We start from the raw sequence: 25171 nt of genomic DNA, 5'->3' as shown, positions 1-25171 counted from the left end.
GGTTAGCCCGCTGAAGCCTAAATCCATATGTAGCTGTTCGTACAAGTCAAATGGAAACTTTACTTGAGTCATCATATGTGATAGCTGTGCTAACATTATGTAAATGTGTTCCTCTTGCCTACTGAAGTGGAAACAAAGTAAGAGCCTGCATAATTGCCTCTGGTGTCCCGCCGTACAATGTGACTTGAGTCGCTCACATACTGCACTATATACGTAATTCTGCCACTGTGTAAGCCTAATTGTGGGGGGACGACAAGCCATTTTGACACAGCAGCACACCAACAAAGAGAGAGATGTTTGCCAGCTGCTTGCTGTGAGGACTGAAAATAGGCCTTGGACTTGTCTTGGGGGTTTTCATTGCTACAGCTGTTTTATTTTTTGTAATGCATGTATAAAATAAAGAAAGAGAAAAAGAGAGAAAAGAAAGAACACAACAAGATCTTGTGTTCCTGTGCACAACAAGATCTTGTGTTCTTTCTTTTCTCTCAAAGTTCGAACTTTGATATTCCTCGACCTCATAGCCTAAGAATCTTTGGATAATAGTGTAAAATAAATTCAGCTATAGAAACGTAAAATAATTCAGATTAGGTAGCTTTTTAAGGAACGGCTGCACCGTTTTTGGTGCGCCACTGTGGGAATGTCATCAACATGAAATAGATCCAATCATGCAAAATTCATGAAGATGTTGGAGGTGCTGATAGGCATTGTTTGGCTGAGGACTTTATAATTTTTTTTTTTTTTTACTACAAATAGTAACGCGGTGGAGCTTTAAACACGATTATATTTTCGCACTTGGGTCAGTTCACTTTTGTTGTGCAGTTCCGGCGTGCCGCCTGATTGGTCGGCCGGCCCGCTAGTCCGGAGGGGCGTCGCCGTGGAGCCTGGCGAGTCGAAGGAACGAGCGTGGGCGCCGCCGCCGCCGCTCACTGACGCTGGGCACCGGGCAGCGTCATTGTATCGCAAGCCGCAGAAGCTCAACGGAGAGTGACAAGTACAGGAGCACTTCCTCCGCGTCGTATATCTGTCGACGTACGCTGGGCGGTAGGCGTCCATGTTTAAGAAACAGCCGCTGAGGGAGGAGGAGGAGTGATGCGGCGAATTGCGTCGAGGGTCAACGAGAGCATCCAAGCAATAAGAACAATCCCAAGAACGCTTTTCACCTGGTCACGTCGATTAGAAAATAGCAAACGATGAACGCTAAACATGGAATTTCAAAGTGCACATTTCTTCGACGATAAACGACTTCAATGATGACGACGATGATGATGATGCCACCTGCCGTGACCATCAGCAACTAAAAGGAGGACGTTGGGCGTGCTCCTGTGTGCCTTTTGGGACGACCAAGGTACGTCTTGCTTATATTTGTCTAGAAATGTCTATATGACGTCAAAATGTGTCGGCGTGGTTCAAAGGAGCTCTCTAATATTACTCATTCTGCCTACGCCCCTGCCAAGAAGGCAAGGATGCAATCTTGTGCCGAAGCTAGCAAATGAGCAACGTGGAAGGCTATTTTAAATCTCAACCTGCACTAATCCAAGCATCATAAAAATCTCATTGCACACCACCAAATGTACAAAATGTAAATAAAAAGTGGGCATACGACTCATCTGCCCGGCAACTTCTTTTGTAAGTCCAGTTACGTGAAATTAAATCATTTCCACATTACACTCGTGCAGTGTGGCATATTTTACATTTGAAACATCTCATGACACGCCCCCCTCCCCCCCAAAAAAGAAAAATCTCACAAAAAATATGTGATGAAATATCCTCATTATGATCTTACCTCAGTTTAATTACAAGATGTGAACTACTTTGATTGTGTCAAGTCATGAATGATTCTGCTGCACGATTTGGCAACAGGTGGTGAATTGATGATATCGGAACGTTCGATAAATGTGCCCAAGGATGACACAGTCGCTGATCCTCTTCACGTTTCTTTATTCCCACGAGGGGTTATCAAGTGCACATTCATTCAGAAGCTGTTATAGAACAACTCATGCCTGCACACACTGACTCCCTGCACACACTGACTCCCTTATTCACACAAATGCGAAGCTTTAAATCTACCTTTTGCCTTTTCATTATCTTTTTCATTTCAAAATCTCACTATGAATTTCAGTAATATGCAAAAGCTATGTTCCATCCCTTCAATGTACATTTTTTTATGTAATCATTGATCTCCTAATTGCTAAAATGTTTTTATGGGTCGCGCCTCACGTTATCGGAAGCTGACATGTTTTGCTGCCATCTGGAACGCCCGAAGGGGACAAATCACCAGATCACACATTTTTGGATCAATGACTGCTGTATGTGCAACAAATACAATGTACTTTGGTTCACTAGATGGCAGAAAAATCTAAACACTGTCACTTTAAGAAATGCTTGTTTTAAAGCATCTATTTTAATGATCAATCCTTTTGTCTTAACCCTAACCTTTTTTTTCAGTGTATAGTGGACTGACTAAAACTTTCTGGCAACATATCTGTTACAGATCTCAAGATTGGATTCAAGCTGGTGTGTGCCGTCCAGGCCGGTGTTGTCAGAGGTGTCTACTGCTTCAGACTACTGTGACTCGGTCACCGAATGGAAACCGAAGGTGTTGATGCGTGTGCCGCATATCGGCAAATTCGCCCACGGCGCGTGTGAGCTGCTAGCCGGAGCGACGGAACATACGACTAAGCATGGAGCAGGAAGCTAGCCTAAACGCAGAGGAGCGCTTGCGAATCAACCGCCCCCCCAGCAGGCAGCCTGAACCGCAAATAAGCACTCGTGAAGCCACAGCTGACGGAAGCCCGGCAGGCCCCAGCCTGCCAAGAGGCGGCAGCGACCCCTCTTCCGCTTATCAGAAGATCGTGCGTCAGAGATTCATCAGGAGAAGCCTGTGGTTCTCGGACGCGGACGAGCAGGCCTCGGAGGCGCCCGAATGTGACGGCCGACTCCTGAACGTGACCCCACCAACGGTCGCCGGCAGGATGCCAGGCGCCAGCGGCGGAATACGGGAGGACTCTGGCGCCGAGACTCGAGTTGGGCCAAAAGAAGAAAATGGCAGAGGTGACGAGGAGAAGGGCAAAAGCGGAGGAGATGCGCTGAACGCCACGTGCAGCGATGGCGGTAAAAGCGCCATCAAGGCAGCCAGCGAGGAGACGGAGGAAGAGGCGGAGATGAAGGCCGTCGCCACCTCTCCGGGAGGACGCTTCCTTAAATTTGACATTGAGCTCGGGCGGGGCTCCTTTAAGACCGTCTACAAGGGTCTGGACACGGAAACCTGGGTGGAGGTTGCCTGGTGTGAGCTGCAGGTAAACCACAGCAACTAACAGTTGCCTACTTTGAAACTAGGGATGTTCAATTCCGAGTAGCGTTTATACAATTTCATTTTAGACAATGACAAAGACCTTTCTTTCTGAAGCAGATGATGACTTGGAATAGTGTTCAAATAAGGCTGGTATTGTCACAGATGTATCAGTACTTGCTTAGTTCTAGTTCAAACTGGAAAAGATAATTTAGTAGCTGCCATTGACTCCACTCCCTTAACTTGATTCAAATTCAAATTGTCACGGTTTTACACAGAAAAGGAATCAGCAACTATCATTGACCTGGGAAAGATTTGTTTTTTTACTAACTTCGGTAGGCAAATCATTCGCTTAGACCGTGCAAAGGAATGAACCAACAATGATTTGAGTCCTTTGGGGATTGCAGTTGGATTATGTCTTGGCTTCTCCCTTGCAGGAAGTTTACATGGAGCTCCACTAATCTTGGCTCAACTCTAGACGCTCTCTCTAAGAACGTTGCAGTCTTTTGTGTCACAAAACAGCAGCACATCTCCCAAGCAATTGTACTTGAGATGTTTTAGGCAAAGGCTGACAAAAGGTAGACACTGGATGACATCATTTGGATGTTGATGTCATGCCAAGCAGCCACAGCGGTCACGCCATCCCACTGCCTGCATGCTGAAGATTGCAAACACATCAGGAAGCACTGCGCTCTGTTATACCTCCCTTGGGGCAAATACGAATATCCTCCCTCTAGCCGGCAGTCGATAAAGGGGTTAATCACAGCGCAAATGGATCAAATGTTGAAATAATTTGAGAACAGGCATGTCCAGCTCTGGTCCTTGAGGGCTGCTGCTCTGCCTTTTTTATTTGGCTCACTCGGCCAACATACCTGATCAGCAAGCTCCGTAAAAGCTCCTCTCCAACTCCCTAGCCAAAGTCTCACTATTGCCTCCGTTCTAAAGTACTAAACGTACTAAAGAAGAGGAAACTGGTTATGTTTTTGACAGTTGTGGGTGTGCTTAAAATACAATAAAAGCCACAAAAACAATCCTTAGTAGATGTTTTGAGGCACTTGACGGAACTGGAGGCGCATAACACGCCTCGTCACAAGAAACCAAAAGCAGATTAAATACATTTGTTGGCAAAAAAAATCACTTCTGCCATCGAGTCTAATAAGCAATTAGTTGTCACAGTACCCCCTCCGGATTCCAGGAATTCCTTCCATAATCTTTTGAGTCAGGCTGTTTACTGCTTAATCTCGACGTTAAGAAGTAATTGCTAACTCTAAGATACACCTGATTAACCTCTTTGTCACTCAGCTTTTTATGAGTACGAAATAAAAGGAAAATAAATGAGCTGTCTAAAGGAGCTGTGTGAAACAGTCTCGTCATCTCCATCAAGCCAGGCTGGACTTGCACCTTCATATAAAAAGCGGAGCGTCAGAGCAGATGGGTTCAGCCGCCACTCTGTGTATCGCGGCACCGCAACTATTCGTGGCTAATTTTATTATGTTGTGTGTGTGTATGTGGGTGTGTTAACATCACCAGCTGTCATGCCTTCGCTTCTGCTGGTTACTCGCACTGATGCTGTTTTTTTGTTCACATGCAGCCTTGCTGCTTAGTCATGAAAATGCCGACTGTGCATAAATATCCGCCTAGGTAGTGTAGTACATTGCGCAAAATTAAATTGTGTTACCCTAGATTTTACTCCAAGCATTTTAATGATCCATTCATATTGAGAAATGGAAAAAAAAGGACAGAATATTAGACTTTGGCAGTGGAATTTTGAGATAGTAACTTGTTGTATTCTCCCCATTTTGTTGATTTATATTAGTGGATATCCAAATAAGTGCTTTGAGTCCTTGGCGTGGTTACATTTTTAATAGCCATTATTTGAAGGTGTGAGGTGTGAATTTATAGCTGGTTGTGTTTATGTTGGAAAATAGCCATAGTTGACACATGATATGGCTCAGAATATTCTTAAACTTGCATATGACTGTGTTGTTGTGATTAATGTTTCATTTGAGGAATATGACAGAGGCAAAATCCACCTCAGGGGGCAGCCATTTTGCCACTTGCTGTCAATTGAATATGACATCACAGGTAACAACCAATCACGGCGTAGCTTCAGAAAACTGGTGCGTCTTGATTTGGTGTGACTTGGGGACTGTGATGTCATTTTCAGTCGACAGCAAGTGGCAAAATGGTCGCCCACTGAGAGAGAGAAGAGCGGCTGAATTCTGCTGCTTAACTCCACAAACGCAATATTAAAAGAATTGTGCGTTTAGACTAGTGAGGCCACATACAACATATCATTGCAAAGAAAATATTGGCTTCCTCTTTAAAGTTGTATGCAAGTCATAGCTAGTAAGCAAATGCTTTTGTGTACATTTTGTGTCATGAAATATTTGTGTTGCATAACATGAGCAACTGCATAATCCATGTTGGCTGAACTAAGACGTATTTGTTGGCATTAGCATTTTTTTTGCAACAGGTTTAGAGATTTAGTTTACAGTCATCCACACTGGACTGCAGATTTGGCAAGACAATTCGATTAAATCACAGCTGTAATGGCTCATTATGTCTTGTTTGTTTTGAAATGTTGGATTTTTTTCTGTTCGTGCTGTCAATTTAAAAGGGATACATTTGAGACATATCTCGTGTTCAAAAATCCTTGGTGTTTTTGAGCAATCTTTGATGTTTTCATCACAATTTCAAGATTTTATGTCCTCATCAAGTGTGGTTAGTAATCGGTTTGTGAATAACACGATGCGATCGCACCCCTTCGGACTTTGTTGGCCCTTGTCCAGTCGAAGCGCGTTGGGCTGCGTGTCGCCTGGAGCATGGCAGCCGGCCGGCGTTACTTCCTCTCTGCGGAGGCCTGCCCACGTTCTGAAAACATGTGCGCATACTGTACAGTCATGATCTGAATTTAATTGGAATTTTTCTCTTGCTGTTTTCATGGCTGACTGAGGCGTTGTCTGCTCCTGTGGTGTCTTTTGTGCAGCTTGCACACAAGTGACTTTGGCCGGTCTTTGGGGAGTCTCGGTGTCTCACCATGCTGGGCCTACATGTGGCTTCTGAATTATGTAAAAGCTTCCCTGTCTACTGTGAGGAGAGCTCACTGGAGTTATGTGCGTGTTGGCTGTAATTGGGGAACACACCATGGTGGATTTGCCGAAAGGGGGGAAAGAATTTGACAGCAGAGAGGGGGACTCGAATACAAGGGATGCTTTTTTTTCATTTCATTTTCTTCATTGACTCATATTTATTTTGCTTTCTGCAGTGTCATCCGTGCTCCGTATTGTCATTTTTAGATTGTGGAAGCTAAGCACCCAACTTGGGTGGACCCAGCCGGTCCTCCGTTGCTCAGCTTGCCACTGTCGGTTTCTGCAGAGGTGAATTATTCATGCCTCTTCAGAAGAGTGCAGCCTAAGTCTCACACTCACACTCACACACACGCACACACAGACACCTCCACGCTAGCCACATTGTCATTCGAATATATCACCATTCACCGCTCCATTTCTGGGCAACCTTGTACCGTTTCATGTCACTGGAGTTCACTGTAAGGGGTAAATAATTGAATGTCTCCGAGCCTTTGAGTTTGTCGCCCATCCCTGCGAGGGTGGGGTCATGATTATGTAAGCCCCACTGCTAAAAAAAAATCAGTAGAGCAGTGCTTGGCGCTCCAATATATGCCTTGCAGGGAATGGGACAGGGTGCAGCTAGCAAATTCTGCGCTCCTCGTTTCGTGTCTGTGCGGGGGGTTGCTGGTGATATCGAAGGGAGTGGCTGCTTTGAGGGGTGCAAAGAGAGAGAGAGAGAGGCAGGCTGGATGCTGTGATGGGGGATGGAAGGTGGACAGTGAGATGGCAAGATATCGAAGGAAATGAAGAAAGATGGAACAGATCGATGACACAAAGCCTTTTGCTGCAGTGGGGAGGGAGAGGGTGTGACTACCCCCAACACACACACGCACACACCCTTTGAGCTCTCATTTAGTCGCAGTGGCTGCTGATCGAGCGCAATGTCAAAACAAAATTGGTTTGACAGATTGATGTCCACTTGCAAGAAAATGGATGTGTACCCACTCTGCAATTTCTTGGATTGCTGCATAAATGGTTCATAAAATGTGATCTGACCTCGATAAACCCTGATGAACATTCCTGAAGTGGCAAACATCTCTATCAACTTCATATGACTCACATTGCTGAAGAGTCTATTTGTGAGGTAAAGAAATTGACTGAAATTTCTCAAACGTAACACATCCTTGATAGTTGGTTTTGCTCGCAGTTGCGTATTTGTTATCAAGCAAATAGAGATGCATTTCTTTGACCCAAAGACTAAGCTCTGACTTTCTCTGACCAACCATTTATGATAATAATAATATTAATAATGTCCTTTTTCCTCAGGATCGTAAGCTGTCAAAAGTGGAACGTCAGCGCTTCAAGGAAGAAGCTGAGATGTTAAAAGGTCTCCAACATCCAAACATTGTCCGCTTTTACGACTTTTGGGAGTCGCCGCTTAAAGGAAAGAAGTGCATCGTTTTGGTTACGGAGCTTATGACATCGGGGACGTTAAAAACGTGAGTACTGATGAAAAGGGATTCCCAACTACCAAACAAACGTTTAACCTTTGCCTCCTCTTGTACAGCTATCTGAAGCGGTTCAAGGTGATGAAGCCCAAGGTGCTAAGAAGCTGGTGTAGACAGATCCTGAAAGGCCTTCACTTTCTCCACACCAGAACCCCTCCCATAATCCACAGGGACCTCAAGTGCGATAACATTTTCATCACTGGCCCTACGGGCTCGGTCAAGATTGGCGATTTGGGGCTGGCCACGCTGAAAGCTGCCTCTTTTGCAAAAAGTGTCATAGGTAAGTCGGTGCGGCAGCCATTTGTCTAAGCAGAGAAACGTGTCCAAGACCTGTGTGTCTCCAACTCTTGCCGCAGGCACTCCGGAGTTCATGGCCCCGGAAATGTACGAGGAGCACTACGATGAAGCTGTGGACGTCTACGCCTTTGGCATGTGTATGCTCGAAATGGCCACCTCCGAATATCCCTACTCGGAATGTCAGAATGCTGCGCAGATTTATCGCAAAGTCACAAGTGTAAGTCTAATTTGGATTTTTGTTTTTGTTCAATACGATCTTTAGCACATTTAGGATAGGACAGTTTTTGTTGTCTTCCCTAAATGGAGTTCGACTTCAGTGTTTTCATTCCACGTGTTGAATTTTCTTTTCCATCTAGGGTGTCAAGCCAGCCAGTTACAACAAGGTTATGGATCCTGAAATCAAAGAGATTATCGGGGAGTGCATCTGCCAAAAGAGAGAAGAGCGGTAAGCCACTGTCACCTCTTCTCACCGTAGCTCTCCCGACAATTTTGGTTTGAGTAACAGTGACCGATTCGGGTCTGACTGACAGATACGCCATCAAAGACCTCTTGAACCACGCCTTCTTTGCCGAGGACACGGGCGTGAGGGTGGAGCTGGCGGAGGAGGACGACGGGCAAAAGACCTCCATCGCCCTCAAACTGTGGGTGGAGGACCACAAGAAATTGAAAGGCAAATATAAGGAGAGTGGGGCTATCGAGTTCACCTTTGACCTGGAGAAGGAAGTCCCCGAGGTGGTGGCACAAGAGATGGTATGTCAATACATTTTTGCAACTTATTTCATTTACTACTCTTCCATGAGAAAAGGGATCATGTGACTGACCAAATGGCTTTTTTTTTTTTCAATTTGGAGCTTTACTTGAGGAAAAGATTAGGCACGTCCACATTGTAACTGTTGTCTGGGAGTAAGAGTGCAGACAAAAGAATTGTGTCATGGGTGCTAACTTTGCTGCAACATGAGACTTGTGATTTCTCACCACTTGGCTTCTCTGGTGATTAGTTTTGCATTCATTGTGGCTGTCGCTGGGATTAAAGTTACCGTTACTCCCAAATTTCAACCCCTATCTCTTGCATAAATACGATCATTTATGAAGGAATACCCCCCCCTTTTAGTTTCAATATTTTTTAATATTCATTTAATATTTTGGAGGTCCCCCCCCATTATGATTGTTGATATGTTTTTTTTGACAAATTTGGATTACATTTTTTTTTTCGCACAATGCATTTCAATGCATGGTTATCATATGCAGCTTTTTGCTATTCACAAGCCAGCCTGATCCCTGCCCCCCCCCCGTGGGGAGTCCACTGTATTAAAGAGAAAAAAAAAGGAACAATGTACTATGCGGGTGTCCATTGTCGATCGAATGTCACAAAGTTAATGAATTCACTCATACATATTGAGATGCATAGAGCCACAGATACTTAATTCATCTCCAAGGGAAATTCACACTTGCAATGAAATCAACAACACAAGGCAAAGCAGTCATACTGCTGCTACCAATAATATGATGAAAAACAAGAAGAGCCGCACTGAAGGAAATGAATCTTGGCTTAATGAATTCCTTACCCACAGGATATGAAAGCTACTGATGAAAGTAAACCAAATAAAACAACCTTTACGTTTTTATGCTGCATCGGTGCCCAGATGTAATCTATGTGAATATTCTCACACTTCCGCCATTTTCCCTCTTTTTGCCCTTTAAGGATAGCAGCTATTTCAGCACTCTAACAACAACAATGAGTCATGCCTTTGTCTTTTTCAGGTGGACTCTGGATTTTTCCACGACAGCGATGTGAAGACCGTAGGGAAATCCATTCGGGACCGCGTGGCACTGATCAAATGGAGAAGAGAAAGAACGGCATCGGCTACTCATCAAGTGGATGGCGGCCATGCGTTCCAGCAGGCATCTTGTCAGGGTGCGCCTTCTCGGGACGTGCACGCAGGTCAACCTTCTTTGCTGGAGCCGCAAGCCGACATCGAGCAGCACAACCAACCTCGGACCCTGCCGGCCAGTTTCACCTCAGTCACATGTAAGTCGTCATACTGCGAGATAGTCATGTGCATCAATCATCCTAATTTTGTGTTTCTGTAGCAGACAGCACTTTTGACAGTGGCAAGGGCTCCACTGTTTACTCCGACTCCCACAGCAGCCAGCAGAGTGTCCTCTACCAGTCCCTGCTGGAGCCCATCACCATGGCAACACAGCAGGTTTGTACCTGGAGCATACACACTCAAGTTGACTTGTATATTCAAAGGTGTAAAAGAACAATGTGCCATTGCTAAAGCACCTTTACTTGATAATAAACGACCTATTCACGTTATTCCTTCGGGTTTTTATGGAGAAATGATTGTCTCCGCGAGTGAACATGTGTTTTGCCTTATGGTCCGCTTCTCAATCAGTGGCAGCCAGGTAAAGCTTTTCCGGCAGATCGACCTCACTCCTGTGAAACGGCCAAAGAATGCGGGGCCACGCTGAGCCCGGAACGTGGTACTTGTTGTGGCCGCAGAGGAAGCGCTCCCATTATAGACGCTTATGATCTTGAGCCCCTAGCTCAACTCGACGCCTCCAAACTCTCTCTGAGATCCGTCAGCAGTGGAGGGAAACTCCTCTCACCTTCATCAGACGTGACGCTTCCTGTGACAAGGGTCCGCAGACACTCTGACATAAATGGGCTCCTCAATTTAATGTGTCATCACAGCAGCCACCACCGGGGAGTGGTTGGACGTTCTGCGTCTTCTGATGCACCGCCGCACTGTCCATGTGCGTCCAAACGCACAGCGTTCTCAGTGGGAACGTTGCCTTGCCCTCCTTTGGGACATCTGAAAGATCCAAGCGATTGTTCAGATTTGCTCCTGCTGCAAAAGTCCCTGTTCAATATTATCAACCAAAAAGGAGCGCCAGGTCGTGCTGCCTCCGCCCAGCCCGCCTGCGTTCACTTCTCAGCTTCCCACAGGAATCGCTTTGTTACCGCAGATGGCAATTTGAAGAATCATCATCACCTGAAGGCCACTTTGTGTGGGGAAGATGAATGTCTTCATGTCTGCGAGGATAGATCCTTTGCAAGACAGCAGCACGTAGCCGCTGCAATGGGAGTGGTAGGTGGAAGTAGTAGACTCGCTGATTTCTCCCTGGATCTCCTTCCTTTCTACCGTCTGGGTCCCGCTTGCTGCTTAGGTTCCCACAGCTGAGCATGATCTTCAAAAGGAAGCTTGGTAGTAATGCAAAATAATGATTTGTTGTTAATTCTCTAACACAGTGGTTCTTAAAAAAAAATTTTGTTTTGTTTTGAGCCAGGTACCCCCAAACCAGACTTAAAATAGAATAATGTGCCATCAGTGTCTGATTCATTAAGCATTGGAACTCAATCTATGCGGGAATATTTGGAAATAAAAATATTTAACCAAAAAAAAAGAAATTATTCATTATAAAGAAAGATTTGTTCCCATAAAAAATAATCAACATAAACCATCCTCCTATGGGATCATAGTACCGATTTGCTCTCAAAGAAAAACATTGACTTAATTTTAAATAAAAGCAAAAGGAATTCAGTTGAAATCCAATTATGATTGATCAAGCTCTTTTTTTCCCAGATGCTACATACTATTAAATGGATTTTAAAATCTCACATACCCCCGAAGTGGCTTCCTGTACACCCATTTGAGAACCACTGACTCTTAACAGGCAATATTGACTTGCTGATTAACTTTCACTGCTTTCCCCTCCAATCCACACAGATAATAACCATTTTTTGTTTAGCCTCACTAGTTCTTCTGGCCCTATTTGTCCTGATTTTTAGTCTGCCTTCACTGTATTCTTCTCTGACTATGTGCAAGAATGTATTGAAGAAAACGAGCGGTACCATATCATTCATGTTAGCTCGCTGCTTTTGTGTCCTTAGGCCAGTTCTGTGGGTCACCAGAATCAAACAGCAGAGCTCCCATCTCACCAATACCTCCAGCCCGCTTCGCCCTACGTGTGCCAACCCAGTGCCGCAACCCTAAGTCAGGCCGCTTCATGCTCATCCAACACCCATCCTGCCGCCAGCGACTGCTACCCACCTCCAAGTATTCCCGCAGGAGCGCAGTGCTACCAGACACAAGGTCATCATCGGGAGGCACCGACTTTGAACTGCGTTGCTGCGATCCAGCAGCAGACTCACACCGTGTCAGGTTATCAACCGCAGACGGCAGCCGCCGTCACGGCTCTCCCGGCACAGCGGTCGGAACAAAGTTGCCCGCTTACGTGTGCGTCCTCGACGCTGACGGCCGTGGCCAAATGTCAATTGTCGCACGCTTGCAGTGGCGGCGCGCTGCTTCCAGATGGCTCCCAAACTGGTCTGAGCGCTTCTGCATCGCTACTTAGTAGCCAGCAGATGCCCGTTCAACTAGAGAACCAACAACGCCTGAGGCAGCAGCCACAAAACGGGCTTCAGACACAGCTGGAGGCGATGCAGAGCGCACAGCACCAAATCACGTCACAGCGTCTTCTCCATTGTCCGAGTCAACATGAAGCACTAAGCCCCGCTCCCCAGCAGCAAGGCCGGCAGCCCGCACAGACAACCGCGCCGCAATCCAGTCAAGACGCATCCCAGTCCGAAGTCCAACAGGACCAGACCGCAAACACAAAGCAACAATATTCTCCTGCGATCTTACCTGATGTCAGCTTTACACATTCTGCCGTCAATGCCGTACCTGCTCAGAGTCCGTACCTGCCTGGGCAGTCGTCTACTACGACCTGCGGAGGAGGTCCCCATCTCCCACATGGCCAGGCAACTCACCTGACTCAAAAGGTGACTTTTCTACCCTTTCCATGCCTGGAACCGCAAAAGTCAATTTGAATCCAAACTTCCTGCTGATTATCGGTCACGTGCACAACACGGTCTAGCTCTAAGCGGTGGGTGTCCTCCTACAGTCTTCTTTTTGGTTTTCTTCCGTCATTATCTGCAGAGTGTGCCATTGGTTAGACAGGAGGGATCGAACCAGAGCCCCCATTCAGCAAGCAGTTTCCCAACCCAGACAATTTGCGTCCAGCAGCCACTGGCTGAGGCAGACGTCCACCAGCGGCTACAGCCGCTGCAGATTTCAAACTCGCTACCAGCAACAGCAGTAGCAGCAGCAGCACTCTCATCTCAGGTAGGCTACCAATTTCCTCATGTTCCTTTCCTGTTTTCCTTCCTTCTTTACCCTCTTTCCTGGCTTTCTTATGGACTGCGATCTGTCAACTGAAAACAAAGTCTTCCTTTCCATTGTCTTTTTGTTTTCTCCTTGACTTGTCCACAGTACCCGACTGTCCAGGTGATGGCCACTGTCACTGACTGTGAATCCTCCTTCCCTCTCTCACACACTGCCCCTCACTCTTCAGTGTCTTCTTCTACTCTCAACCATGTCTTCCTTTCTCCGGGTCATGCTCTCCCTGTGACCCCCTCTGTCACCCCGATTCTCATTGAAAATGTCTTAGTTGCATCCGTACCAATATTGCTCAAGGCTCCCCCTTCACCTGTCTTGGCTCAAATGCCGCTAAACGCATCAGCAAATGCTCAGGTCACCGTTGCTTGGCAGCGAGATGACGCCCGTTGCTCCGAGCCTACATTTTCACATCCCATTTACACACACGCTGCCCTCTCTTCCAACACACTGCCGCCCACAAATGGCAGCACTCTCATGCAGGTAAATATGAAGATGGCTAAGTGCTGAACTTCACAAAATGGTACTTTGGGTGTGTGTGTGTCTGTTATGCATAGTGCTGATTGTTCTTTTCTCTTTCCCTCAGACGTTGATTGGCAGCCACCCAGAACCTGTCCAGCAGATGAACCTTCTCACCCAGCCTGCACACTTGTCCACAACTGCGCAGACTACCTCAGACCAGGTTGTCGCTGCTGGCCAATCGGGGAAGAAGGAAATTCTGAGCCACGAGTCTCAGAGGACATTGACAAGTTACGGTCTGACGCAGCAGCAGTTCAGTGTTCCCACAGGAGACGCAGGTCCAGCTGAGGCCAACACAGATGTAAACATCCAATTGTTTTCTCACAAAGATTCCGTCCTGCACTTTGACGTCTATCCCACTTGCACGTTTGATATGGTTATCTCCTACTTTTGGGTGGGCACAAAGAGCCGCAAGATCAAGGAATGCCACCTGCAAGTGCGGGCAGCCACATTCATGTGTTAAAAGCATTGGGACAAGTGGCTGCCGTCTTGGTGGAATTTGGTGAAAAACATCGATTGAGCACTTAAAATACCTCTTTAAATCCTCCACAAGAAATTAATTAAATGATGACTGATGTGCATGAGCTGATCTACTGCGCTGCTCGCCAATAATGTACCATTTGCGCTATTTAATTGATCTTCAAGCTGCTGCCTCTTGGCATGTGTCCAAATCTCAGTGAGCATCAAAGCTAGTCAGTCAGTCATTTAAAAAGGCTCACATGGACATCAAGGCAGACTGTAAAAACAATTATTGGCAATAGGTAAACAAAAGCCAGCAAATGGGAGCTCATGTAGTTTCTGCTGAAACTATTCTGTGGGAGTTTATTTCTGCCTTTTCTGGATTGTCTCCTATCTGTAGGATCAGGTTGTGGAAAAACACACTGGTGGACAAAGCTATGACAGGTACCAACTAGCATTCGTCTTCATCCGTCATATTTGACCATTAGCGGGTTTTTTTTTCATTCATACCGCCGTGATTGCAAATAACTTTGCCAGACGTTGAATGTTGATGAAAAAAAGTAACACCAGCCAATTGTCTTTGCTGTGTCTTTCGAACCAGTGTCAACTCTGATGCCACGTCAGGAAAGGAGATGAGTGACGGCTATGAAGGGACACACGGAAGCAAAGGCCAAGGAAGAATCCGCAAACACCACCGGAGGTCAACACGCACTCGGTCTCGCCAAGAGAAGATTAGCAGGCCAAAGCTCAGCATGCTTAACGTGCGTTACCGGGAAGAAAAAAAAAAACATCTTCCGGTAGCCACGTGTTTTGCTCGTAACTGCAAATATGCTTCCCTCGCTCACATTGCAGGTATGCAACACGGGAGATAAGATGGTTGAGTGTCAACTGGAAACGCACAATCACAAAATGGTCACGTTCAAATTTGACCTGGATGGAGACGCGCCTGAAGAGATCGCAACTTACATGGTATGTAGGAAATGAATTATGAAGACCATTTGAAGGAAGAATCTTATGAATGTTATTTTTTTTTTATTAACAAAATCTACAAAGCTATCAATTTTTTAATTTTCGTGGTCCGGCGGTGCATACAATATTTGTTGCCTTCTGTTAAAAAGGAAACGAAACAAAAGTTGCTTTTTTAGGCGCCTTTTACCAACCATCCCCTCAGGTGGAGAACGATTTTATCCTACACTTGGAGAAAGAAGTTTTCATTGAGCAGCTCAAGGACATCGTAGACAAGGCTGAGGAGTTGTTGAGTGAAGACACAGAGGCGGAGAGAAATTCCGACCAGATGAGCAGTCCCGCGGGTGAAGGGGTTGGCGCGATGCTAGCGGAGGTGAGACCAGCGCTAAGTTAAGTTAATAGTTGTATTAAACAGAGTAGACTAAATAAAGAATACAAAATGTGTCACATGTTCAATTAGTTTCCATTCTCCGTTTTAGGGAATGAAGTCTTGTGCCCCCAGCACACCACAGCCCGTCTACCAACAAAATGGTGAGACCAGAATTTGCCACCTTGTACTCCACAAGAATCTACATTCGGGTTTCAATTTTACATGAACTCTAACACCTCTGTACTGGTATTTGCATTCTCATGAGCCTTTATGACTACAGTATAATGCAATATCCCGGCATTTGTAGCAGGGGTGTGTAGACTTTCCCGTGAACACTATACTGTAGGTGCTTCCATTCTGTCCTTGGCAGTGCTTCACACTGGCAAGCGCTGGTTCATCATCTGCCCAGTGGCTGAGGTGCCGGTCCAAGAGCAAGACAAGAAGACTCCGTGTCACAGCTCAACTGATCGGGGTACGTATGCCAGAAGCGTGCGTGCTGCCTGCCGCTGATAAATCATCAGATTTCCCTTTGTTGGAGCTTTGATTTTGTGTCATCCAACACAAAAAACTCAGCCCCTTTTTTCCATGGCCTTAGCTCTGCTCTTAAATAACTCTCGTCTTTGATATTTTTCAGAATGTGAAAATTCAGCTTCACTCTCGGTCGAAGCCGTCACCAACGCACCCGCCGCGTCGACCTCTCTCCCGTCTTCACGAGGCCCCTCGTCCGCGCCGTTGCAGCATCAAGACCAAAGCGTTTGCCCCGTCCGGCAGCCGCAGTCTCTTATCAGTCAAGATAAAAACAGCGCAAAGGGGGCGGGCCTTCCCGTTGAAGAAGCCTGCGTCTCGGCAGTGTCGATAGTCAGCGACATCCCGTGCTGTGCTTTCGTACCACCCGTCTCGCTGGATGTGAAGACTGTGGATAAGGCGGAGGTTGCACCTTTGGCCGTTCAAACCGGTCATCAAAAAGCCAGTCCTACCGGCGAGCTCCCCATACAGCGCGTCGCACACCCGTCGGTGGTCCTGCAGCAACCCTGTCCCGCAACCGCGCCGCCAGCGGCCCCCATCGCCTCTCAACCTCAAAGTCCCGCCCATCAGACCTCGGTTCCCTTAGGTCCCGGGGAGTCGGACGGCGAGGGGCCGCGCCGGCTGGAATTTGCCGATCGCACTATCAAGACTTTGGATGAGAAGTTGAGGAATCTGCTCTACCAGGAGCATGCTCCCTCGCAGCCTTCAGGCGCCGCGGCCGACCCGCAAACCGCAGCCACGGAAGCACTCAGCTCAATGTCAGTCTCGGATGGCCGTAGCGGCGAGGCGCTGCCGCTCAAGAAACAGGAGGAGCCAGTGGTAAACAACAAACATTGTGTGTTCGTGTGACAGCTTCACTCGATGAGCCCAACCCATTCATCTACCCGCCAATAGAATCTGCTGATTGTAGCATTGCACTCATTTATTGACATCGGTCACCGACGCAATAACTTGTTGGGCGCTAATGACTGTTGTGACCTTGTGAGGAGAGTGCATACTGTGTTATTGGACTCCTAAGATCATCTGCCGGTAAATTAATTGTGTGCTGCACTTGTCGTTTCCTCAGATTCCTGAAAGGCCAGATTGTGTGGATGTTTTGGCGGGTAGGCAATGTTTCTGTGTATAAGGCATTTACAGTCTTTGTCTCACTGTTATTAAAAGTTTCTTCTTCTCTTGTAGCTGCCGATAGGAATTCGATCAAAGGAGCTGTGACTGTCAGTGCTGCTTCATGCAATCTTCAAGTAAGAGCGAATCCGTATTTTCATGAGTCTGGTCTGATTATTGCTATTTACTTGGTCTGATTATTGCTATTTAGTCATGCTGTAGTAGCAAAGTGACAACATTTCCTAAAAATGATGGCTCTGTCAAAATGCTGAATCTGCTTCAACTTGGGGACCTTTTGTAATAATTAGAGAATAAGGTCTGGTACACACGTAAAGATATTTTTTGTCTTCTCTTTTTTTTGCTGCCACTAAAAAGAAGTGTGGGGCTGCATATACATCACACTTTCCAAAAACAAAAATAGCAATTCAAAACTTAACTCACAGGATTTCAGTAAAAATGTCTTTTATGTTCAAACCTACTGTCTGACCTTTGTTATAAAGGCATTAAGAGGTATTTGAAGTTCTCATTCTATTTTTTTTTTTAAGAAAAGCCACTTGTCATGTTGCAAATTTGATTAAAGTTGTATGTTAGCTGAAGATGCTCACTGGCAAATATATTGAACGTTTGGAAATATTTTTCTTTCAGACAACAACCACGGCACCAACTGTGGAAAAAAGCAAGGGTAGCCTCAACACTTTGTCTGGTTGTTCTCAAGGACCGGATAGAAATAAGAATGACTGCACGACTGCTGGCAGATCCTCGGCAGATCCTGAGAGTCCAGCCGCATCCAGATCTCATTATAGTAACCGCTTCTCTGCCCCGCCAAACTTCTACCAGGCTACCCTCGCGTCCAGCCCGGATATCACGCCACGCCATTTGCCCCGGGCCGTAACCATCAGCACTCCCAGCCGTCACTGCTCACGTCACTCGGACTCCGCGGATGAGGACAGCGGCAGCGGCAAAGCTCTTCCAGCGGGGCGCCTCCACGCCCGGGCCGAGCACGGCGGGAGCAAGCTTGTCAAGAGGGCGGTGGATTTTCTCAAGCGCTCCGGTCGGAGCAAAAGCGAGCAGAGCCCTGATTCGCTGAGCAAGCAACCACTGGAAATGAACGGGCACGCTCCTTTGCCTGCGACGGGACAAGCGCCGTCTTCCTACATCAGTAGTGACAATGACTCCGAATTTGAGGATGCAGACATGAGAAAAGAACTTCAGAAGCTGAGGGAAAAGTAATTGAACTTATACATATATACAAAGCACATGTATGTGTCGGATAAGTAGTGCAAAGCTTTTCTGTGTCTCTGAGATTAGATGAAGAGTCCCATGCCATCAAAATCCAGTTTTTCTGAAGTGGACCTCCTGAGATATCCTTGGCCTCCCCGTGCCCCCCCCCCCCCCCCCCCCAAAAAAATCCTAGCTCCGCCCGTGCTAAGACCAGCAAACTTAGTTCAAATTATTACCTCGTTATGTTTGTCGATTTCTGATCTAATGACAAGAATGTTATGTGAAATTGACCTTTTAGAAATTTTTCAAATGTTTAATCATACTACTGAAAGTAATATCGTGGTTGTTTTTTTTCCCAATTTTGGCTAGGCACATGAAGGAAATATCGGAACTGCAGGCATTTCAGAGAAGTGAAATTGAGCGTCTGTACCAAGAGGTGGGAAAATCTCTGCCGCCTAATGTGGGCCTGCTTCATGCGGCGCCTCCCTGTGGCCGTCGACGGAGGGCCAGTAAGCACAAAGTCAAGGCTGGCAAATTGCTCAATCCGATGGTGCAGCAGCTCAAAAGCAATCTCAGCGCCACTGCGGCAGGTGTGTGGCTTCCGCAGTTGATCATTTGTGATGATTCAACCTTGGAACGATATCTTTTATCTTCTCATTGCACCAAGTAGAGAGTTCTGGAAGTTCCTCTGGATCACCTGCTAAAAGTTCAGCTTTGTCGGACTGCTCCGCTCGCTTCAGCGGCAGCTCCGGCTCCAGCAATCAGCGCAGCTCAACCCCGGAGCAGGTCCACACCCAGCAACCATGTTCCTTGAAAGGCTCCTTTTCCTCAGACAACATTCACGCTGGCCAACACGCTGACGGGACGACGAACTTGACGAGCCAAGGTACACGTAGGAGAACACACGCTTTCCAGAGAAATGAAATACACATCAATGTCACACAGAAACATGCAAATGTAATAATCCACTGGTCCAAAATCCCTTCAAGTTTGAGTTAAATGACCCCTATTGCGGAAAATCAATACGTTTGAGCGTTTAGCTTTCATTTTAAAATGCTATTTATCCACAAAAACACCCCAAGGTTTTTCCTTTCCTCCATTCACTCATCTTGCAGCATTCAGTCTGTGAGCTGTGTGCCTTATTAAACTACACACATTACAACATAAAATAGTAAAAACTGCAAATATCCTGGTGCAGCTTGTAGACAGTGACGAGGGCTGACATTGCTTTGACTTGTTGTGGTCGTTGTTCCCATTCATCACTTTTGCGAACGTCATTATTTGCTACAAGTGCATTTGTGATTGTGGGTGTTTCTCATCTCTATCTTTGTTCCCTTTTTCAAAGTGTCTCTCTTGTTTCTTCTCTTCTTTCCTCTTATATTCATTTTTACAGGCTGGACGGTTTACCACCAAACGTCAGAGAGAGTCACCTTTAAATCTAGTAGCAAACCACGCACTAGATTCCTCAGTGGACCTGTGTCTCTGTCCATCTGTTTGTATTTGTTCCTTTCTCTTTTCCCACTCCTTCATTCCCGCAATCTTGATTTGAAAGCTGCCACACTGCCGCCCTATGCTCATTCAACGAAATAATGACGTTTTTGCGCCACCTTCATTGCAGTCATCCGACATTTACATCAACCATCCCCAAACGCTGCGCAGCCATCATCTGTCGGCCTTTCCGCCGTACGAGTACTGCAACAAAAAAAAAAGGTGTTTGCTAGAAAACATTGGGGTCTTTTTTTCTTCATTTTCCCTTGGTCGCACCTTTGTGCGTTTAGCATCCTGGAAATGAAATGAATTACTACAAAGGGCGACATCTGAACCTCAAAGAGGGCTGATGATGTGATTGGGACTTGCTTGCTCGAAACGCGTCAATGCAACAGTCTGTAAGGACAAAAAGCACATAACACTTTTAAAACTACAGAATAGAGATGGGTGTGGATATTAAATAATAAATTGCACCTCCCTCTTAAATTACAAAAATCATGTCACGCAAACTTCTAATTTTCAGGGATTGTGTTTTCATTCCAAATCCCCCAAAATGATCATGTTGTGTAGTCCAAGGCAGTAAAGTGCAACTAAGACATGTCTGCCATCTAGGGACAATTGGTAATATTACAACTTTAAACTGCAGCCACCCCCTGCGTATTTGAATATTCTCTGTATATTTTCCCTCTTGGGATTTTTCCCTCATTTTCTTCCATTTATATAGAAAACAATATTGAATGATTATTGGGGTCTTTTGAATATTTTTTTAAGGTTTGAAAATTAAAAAAATGTAAAGAATATTTTCTGGTGGGGGATAAATTAGAGGGTCACTTAGACGGTGGGCCGCCCTGATCTCGACAGAGAAGGCCAGCAGCATTTTGCTGTAAACAGCACCAAGAATGAAAAGAAAGCCCAGGATGCCGCTAGGGTTGATATTGTTCCCAATTTCTTTTCCAATCATTTGCTTGTCACACAATCACAGCGTATTTACTTCCACAAGTAGAAGCCCACACACATTAGTCAGGGCTTCTGGTGGGGAAAAAAAGCACACAGTAAGCATTAAGGCCAAATCTTTCACAGTCAAGTCTCGAACAAGTTTGAGCACAACACGTGCATGTCGAAAACCTTGACCCCCTCTTGATTTGTTCACTCCTCATTTGAATTAGAAATGACTCACAAAATGTTGGGAACAATTCAGGATGACCCTAAAATGACATTTAGAGATGAACTGACACCTTTAAACTTTCTGAATGCATATTGGGCAACTTTGGCTTGTGGAAAAAATGCCATAGTTTGGTCTTGGTCTCATGACGAAGAGCTCATTTCAATTGCAACCAAGAAATGTGTTGAATCATTCATGCTACAAATGATGCTTTTCAGTTCCTATAAGAGAACAGGAGGTTGCTCAAAAAGAGCTGAAGGGTTGGAATGTGCATTCAAAAGGTCACGTTAAGTCAACCTGTCAAAATTATTTAGCATCTTACGTTCATCCTGAAATTTCACCAAGAAAGCAGAATATCCCAAAGAACGTTTTGTGAGTAGTGTATAACATTTTCCAGTTGAAGCCAGTCGGCATAGGAACACAACACAGAACCCTGCTTCCCCTTTGTTGTACAAGAAGAGAGCGCGCCCTCTAGCGTTCGGACGAAGACATACACGATGCGGGCGATTTCTGCGGCGCCGGGCCATGCCGCCAGACGGGCACGGCGGGACACTGCTGCGCCGCACCAAGGGCTGTATCATCACTGTTGCTTTCTTATGATTTTTTTTCTTTCCACTTGGTTGAAGTGCATGAGCGTTTCCAAGTAGTATTGATGTAGTCTTTGGGGTCGTTTGAGCAGGCGTTGTGGCAATCTTCCTTTCTTAGAGAACACACGTTCGTTCACGTCATTCCTTCCGAGCACAAATTGTCCAAAACTTCCTCCTCAGTTTCTGAATCTAGATGGCAGTCAATGAATTGCAGCGATAGAAAGAACATGCAAATCCACCCCCCCAAAAAAGAAGCTGAGCCTTTCAATTTGAAGTGACTCTCTTCTTTCGCCCCCCTTTCCATTCGCTCGCTGAACGTGCACATTGCTGTTGTCCTGCGCCTAATGTTTTGTCTTGTGCTGTTTTACCTCTTTATAGGGTCCACACTGAAACGACTATGTCTAGGCAAAGAGCGCAATCGTAGTAACTATCTCATTTACTTGCTTCCAGTCCCCCCCCCCTGAATCTTTTCATCCTTGTGTCGTTTGTGCACGTCTTGCTTTGATTTTTCAGCACTTCGTAGTTGGTGTTCCTGAGAGTGTTCATTTGACACTTATTTGTTTTGCATGATAGTCTCCCCAAATGTTTTTGTCACTGCTTGTAGCAGACATTTTAGACGTGTGTACTCATTTGTGACGATTGTAATCGTTTGTCTGCTGTGTTGCTAGAGGTGCGTCACACCTTTGTGTCTTCCTCAGGGTCGTCTTTCCGCGCCGCAGCTCAGACGCAGCCGTCCCTCGCTTCGGCCACACCCCCGCCGCCCCCGTCGCCTCGGCCCGTCGGTCGGCTCGCCGGGGTCCAGACCAACAACAGCAACAATAAGAAAAGATTGTTTACAGAGGACCTGCACAAGTTGGTGGACGACTGGGCCAAGGAAGCCACGGCGGCCCATCAGCCGCCTCCCTCCTTGAACCAGATAAAACAACAAAGGCGTTTGCGCGACCTGGAAGGCAAAGTCGAGCGCCCGACAGCAGCGGCCGTGCACAAGGTACTTAGCATATGCTCACACAATGCTAAATGGAAATTCTTAATACCTCTCAAGTCACCACTATGATGTATTCAGTTTTTGTGTTTGTTGTATCTTCAAACATATTCTATCCAAATGACTGAAGTGCCTTTTCAGAGTCTAAGATAAAGTGAAAAGTTCACAGGGTTCAACCGTTCATTCCCAGATGAAATGCCACGCGAGCCCCAGCGGGTCGACAGCCGGGAGAGCGCGGCCGAGTTCGACGAGCGGCCGAGGTCTCGACTCGCCTCTGGCGCTCCACGCCGGGTACCTTCTGTCCCCGGGCTCCTACGGTGGGTTGGGGCCTTATGCCCAGCGGTGGCCCGTTGGATCAGCGAGCTCCTTCCCGGCCGTGGCCAAACCTGGAATCCAAGCCTACAAGTCGGGAAACGGCCTCTGCTCAAATCCCGCCAGGACTACCTAACTCCGAGGCCGCAGTCTCCACAACGATGGTGGACGACACCCATTTGCGCGTGTGTGCATGTCACGTGTTGCGTACGAAGACTTCATGCTTCTTGACAAATGTGCTCATTTATCTTTGTCCGTGCACTTTCCATTTTCTCTGGGCACATGGTTACACTTTAAACACCGAATTGGAATTCAAATACGTGAATTTCCGAAACAAAACGGTATTAACGTTGATGGAATGTAGTGCCTTGACCCTTCAACTTATTCTTCTGTGAGACATTTATTTGATTTAACAGCTCACTGGAGTGAAGTTTTCAATGCAGCGGGCACTCTTTTTGCTTCTGAATGCCATCGTAGCTCTGCGCTATTAAAACAGCTAATTCTCTTGTTCGGATAATCAAATGATATTGTTTTTCAAACGTTCCTCTGCTGTATGCCATAGTGATGAAACGCACTGCTGCCTTGCAAAGGAAAAATGAATTGAGCGAATGAGGAGGGGAGGAAGTAGGAGGCCAGCAGGTTCTTGTTTCTCTTCTCTCGTTTTCACAGACAACATAGACAAGATTTGGTCGTACAGGATTTTAATATTGAGAGGAATGACCGCATCCAGAAACGATGGCTGGGTGAGAATGTAGCAGATGGCATTTGATAGTTGGAGTCTTTCAAGTGAAATTGAATCCTCCTGCAAAGCTTTGATTGTGGCATTGCCACCGGCCTTATCTGATCGGAAATAATGTGATGTGTGCAGAAGGAGCAAAAATTGGAAGCAAAGCGTGACACATTGTACATATTGGCCAGTTTAGATTTGATCCTTTTTTTTTTCTTTCATGCTGCTGTCATGTGAGCCTATTATTGACATGATTGGATGGTACCAAAAAGAAAAGTCCTGAAACTGAGCAGCGTTACTGCCTTTGTTTTATGAAGCATTTTCCTGTCACCTTTTGCAAACTTGATAGTCGAATATGGGAGATTTGCACAAGATATAGACTCCCAAGCTTGTACTTTATGTTGACGTGTTTCTTCATGTGTGCAGCATCTGTACTGTTCTTACGAATCACCAAAAAGCACCGACGTTTTCCTCTCCACAAAAGTTGTCCACAAGAAATGATTGAAAGGAATCAGGAACTGGACCCTTCCAAGCTGTGAATTGTACAGATTAGTTGTAGTGTAAAACTGTATATTTTGTTAAACTTTGTGTGTGTGCGTGCGTGCGCGTGTGTGTTGTAGAGCGGTTGCTTGGATGTACAGTATCAATTCGCTTTGAATTGGACTTTTCTAATAATTTATGCAGAATCCTCTTCTTTGGGGAAATACTTCCAGTTGTAAGAGATTTCTGTTCTCTGGCATTTCTATCTGGGCTCGTTTGCTTTGTTTGAGTTTTCTTTGTGCTGAGAAGATGACGCCGGTTTATTGGACAAATTCAGGTGGTGGCTGGCGCTTCCCCTCCCTGCATGTTTGTGGCCAACAAACGTGCCCTCACAGCTAAAATGCTCCCATGGGATGTGGAGGTGGGGGGAGGTGTTGGGGGGGGGGGGGGGTCTTACTTGGGTCTGCCACACTGCATCACTCATCCTACCTGCTGCACTGTTTGACCGTGTTGAGAGACAAATAAATATTTTCAATCTGATGGTCACGTTTGATTGATTTGATTTGAAACAAAGCCCCCAGGCACACTTGTGTTTGATTTTTGTAAGGCAGATTCTCAAAGTGTGGTATGCGGACCAATGAATCACTGGCCAAGTACAGTTCAGTTGTATTTCATTTTTAAATCCAATATATTTACATTTAATCTTTTAAGAAGTTTGTAAGTGGCGTTGGTATTTTATTATCATCCATAATTGATTATTTATATTGGATCTGGGTGTCACGGTGATGCACTGGTTAGAACGTGCAGGGTTCGATTCCAGCTCCTGTCTTCCTGTGTGGAGTTTGCATATTCTCCCCGTGCCTGCATGCGTGGGTTTCCTCCGGGTACTCCCAAAAACATGCATGGTAGGTCAATTGTGAA

General features: G+C 46.0%; 1 protein-coding gene across 6 annotated transcripts; it reads left to right on the top strand.

The window, feature by feature from the left end:
- The first annotated feature begins 862 nt into the window (after positions 1 to 862).
- LOC119138631 (serine/threonine-protein kinase WNK2) lies at positions 863 to 24790 on the top strand. Of its 6 annotated transcripts, none has more exons than XM_037278911.1 (30): positions 863 to 1345; positions 2492 to 3296; positions 7687 to 7859; positions 7928 to 8148; positions 8225 to 8382; positions 8522 to 8610; positions 8696 to 8915; positions 9927 to 10194; positions 10260 to 10372; positions 10565 to 11260; positions 12064 to 12954; positions 13112 to 13297; positions 13445 to 13831; positions 13935 to 14168; positions 14727 to 14770; positions 14928 to 15087; positions 15179 to 15295; positions 15498 to 15665; positions 15772 to 15823; positions 16033 to 16134; positions 16297 to 17006; positions 17254 to 17290; positions 17367 to 17428; positions 17937 to 18517; positions 18882 to 19102; positions 19183 to 19398; positions 19906 to 20004; positions 22128 to 22172; positions 22448 to 22737; positions 22922 to 24790. In XM_037278911.1, the coding sequence occupies exons 2-30, from the start codon at positions 2682 to 2684 to the stop codon at positions 23177 to 23179; spliced, it is 7413 nt and encodes a 2470-aa protein (XP_037134806.1). In that variant the 5' UTR covers positions 863 to 1345; positions 2492 to 2681; the 3' UTR covers positions 23180 to 24790. The 6 variants fall into 6 exon arrangements, with proteins under 6 accessions (XP_037134806.1, XP_037134797.1, XP_037134832.1 ...); XM_037278902.1 differs by having other exon boundaries at positions 864 to 1345; positions 10257 to 10372; XM_037278937.1 differs by lacking the exon at positions 13445 to 13831 and having other exon boundaries at positions 864 to 1345; positions 10257 to 10372.
- The last annotated feature ends 381 nt before the right edge of the window (positions 24791 to 25171 follow it).

Source organism: Syngnathus acus, chromosome 2, assembly GCF_901709675.1.
Source record: "Syngnathus acus chromosome 2, fSynAcu1.2, whole genome shotgun sequence".
In the NCBI taxonomy this organism is placed as follows: domain Eukaryota; kingdom Metazoa; phylum Chordata; class Actinopteri; order Syngnathiformes; family Syngnathidae; genus Syngnathus; species Syngnathus acus.
The sequence above is the reverse complement of the archived record's forward strand: the minus strand, read 5'-3'. Positions and strand labels throughout refer to the sequence as shown.

Bases quoted from the DNA above. Each gene is read 5' to 3' on its own strand.
- LOC119138631 (XM_037278902.1), top strand. From the start codon at position 2,682: ATGGAGCAGGAAGCTAGCCTAAACGCAGAGGAGCGCTTGCGAATCAAC. The intron at 12,955-13,111 runs GTGACTTTTCTA...CATTATCTGCAG, and splicing joins CAACTCACCTGACTCAAAAG to AGTGTGCCATTGGTTAGACA. The intron at 17,007-17,253 runs GTAAACAACAAA...TCGTTTCCTCAG, and splicing joins AGAAACAGGAGGAGCCAGTG to ATTCCTGAAAGGCCAGATTG.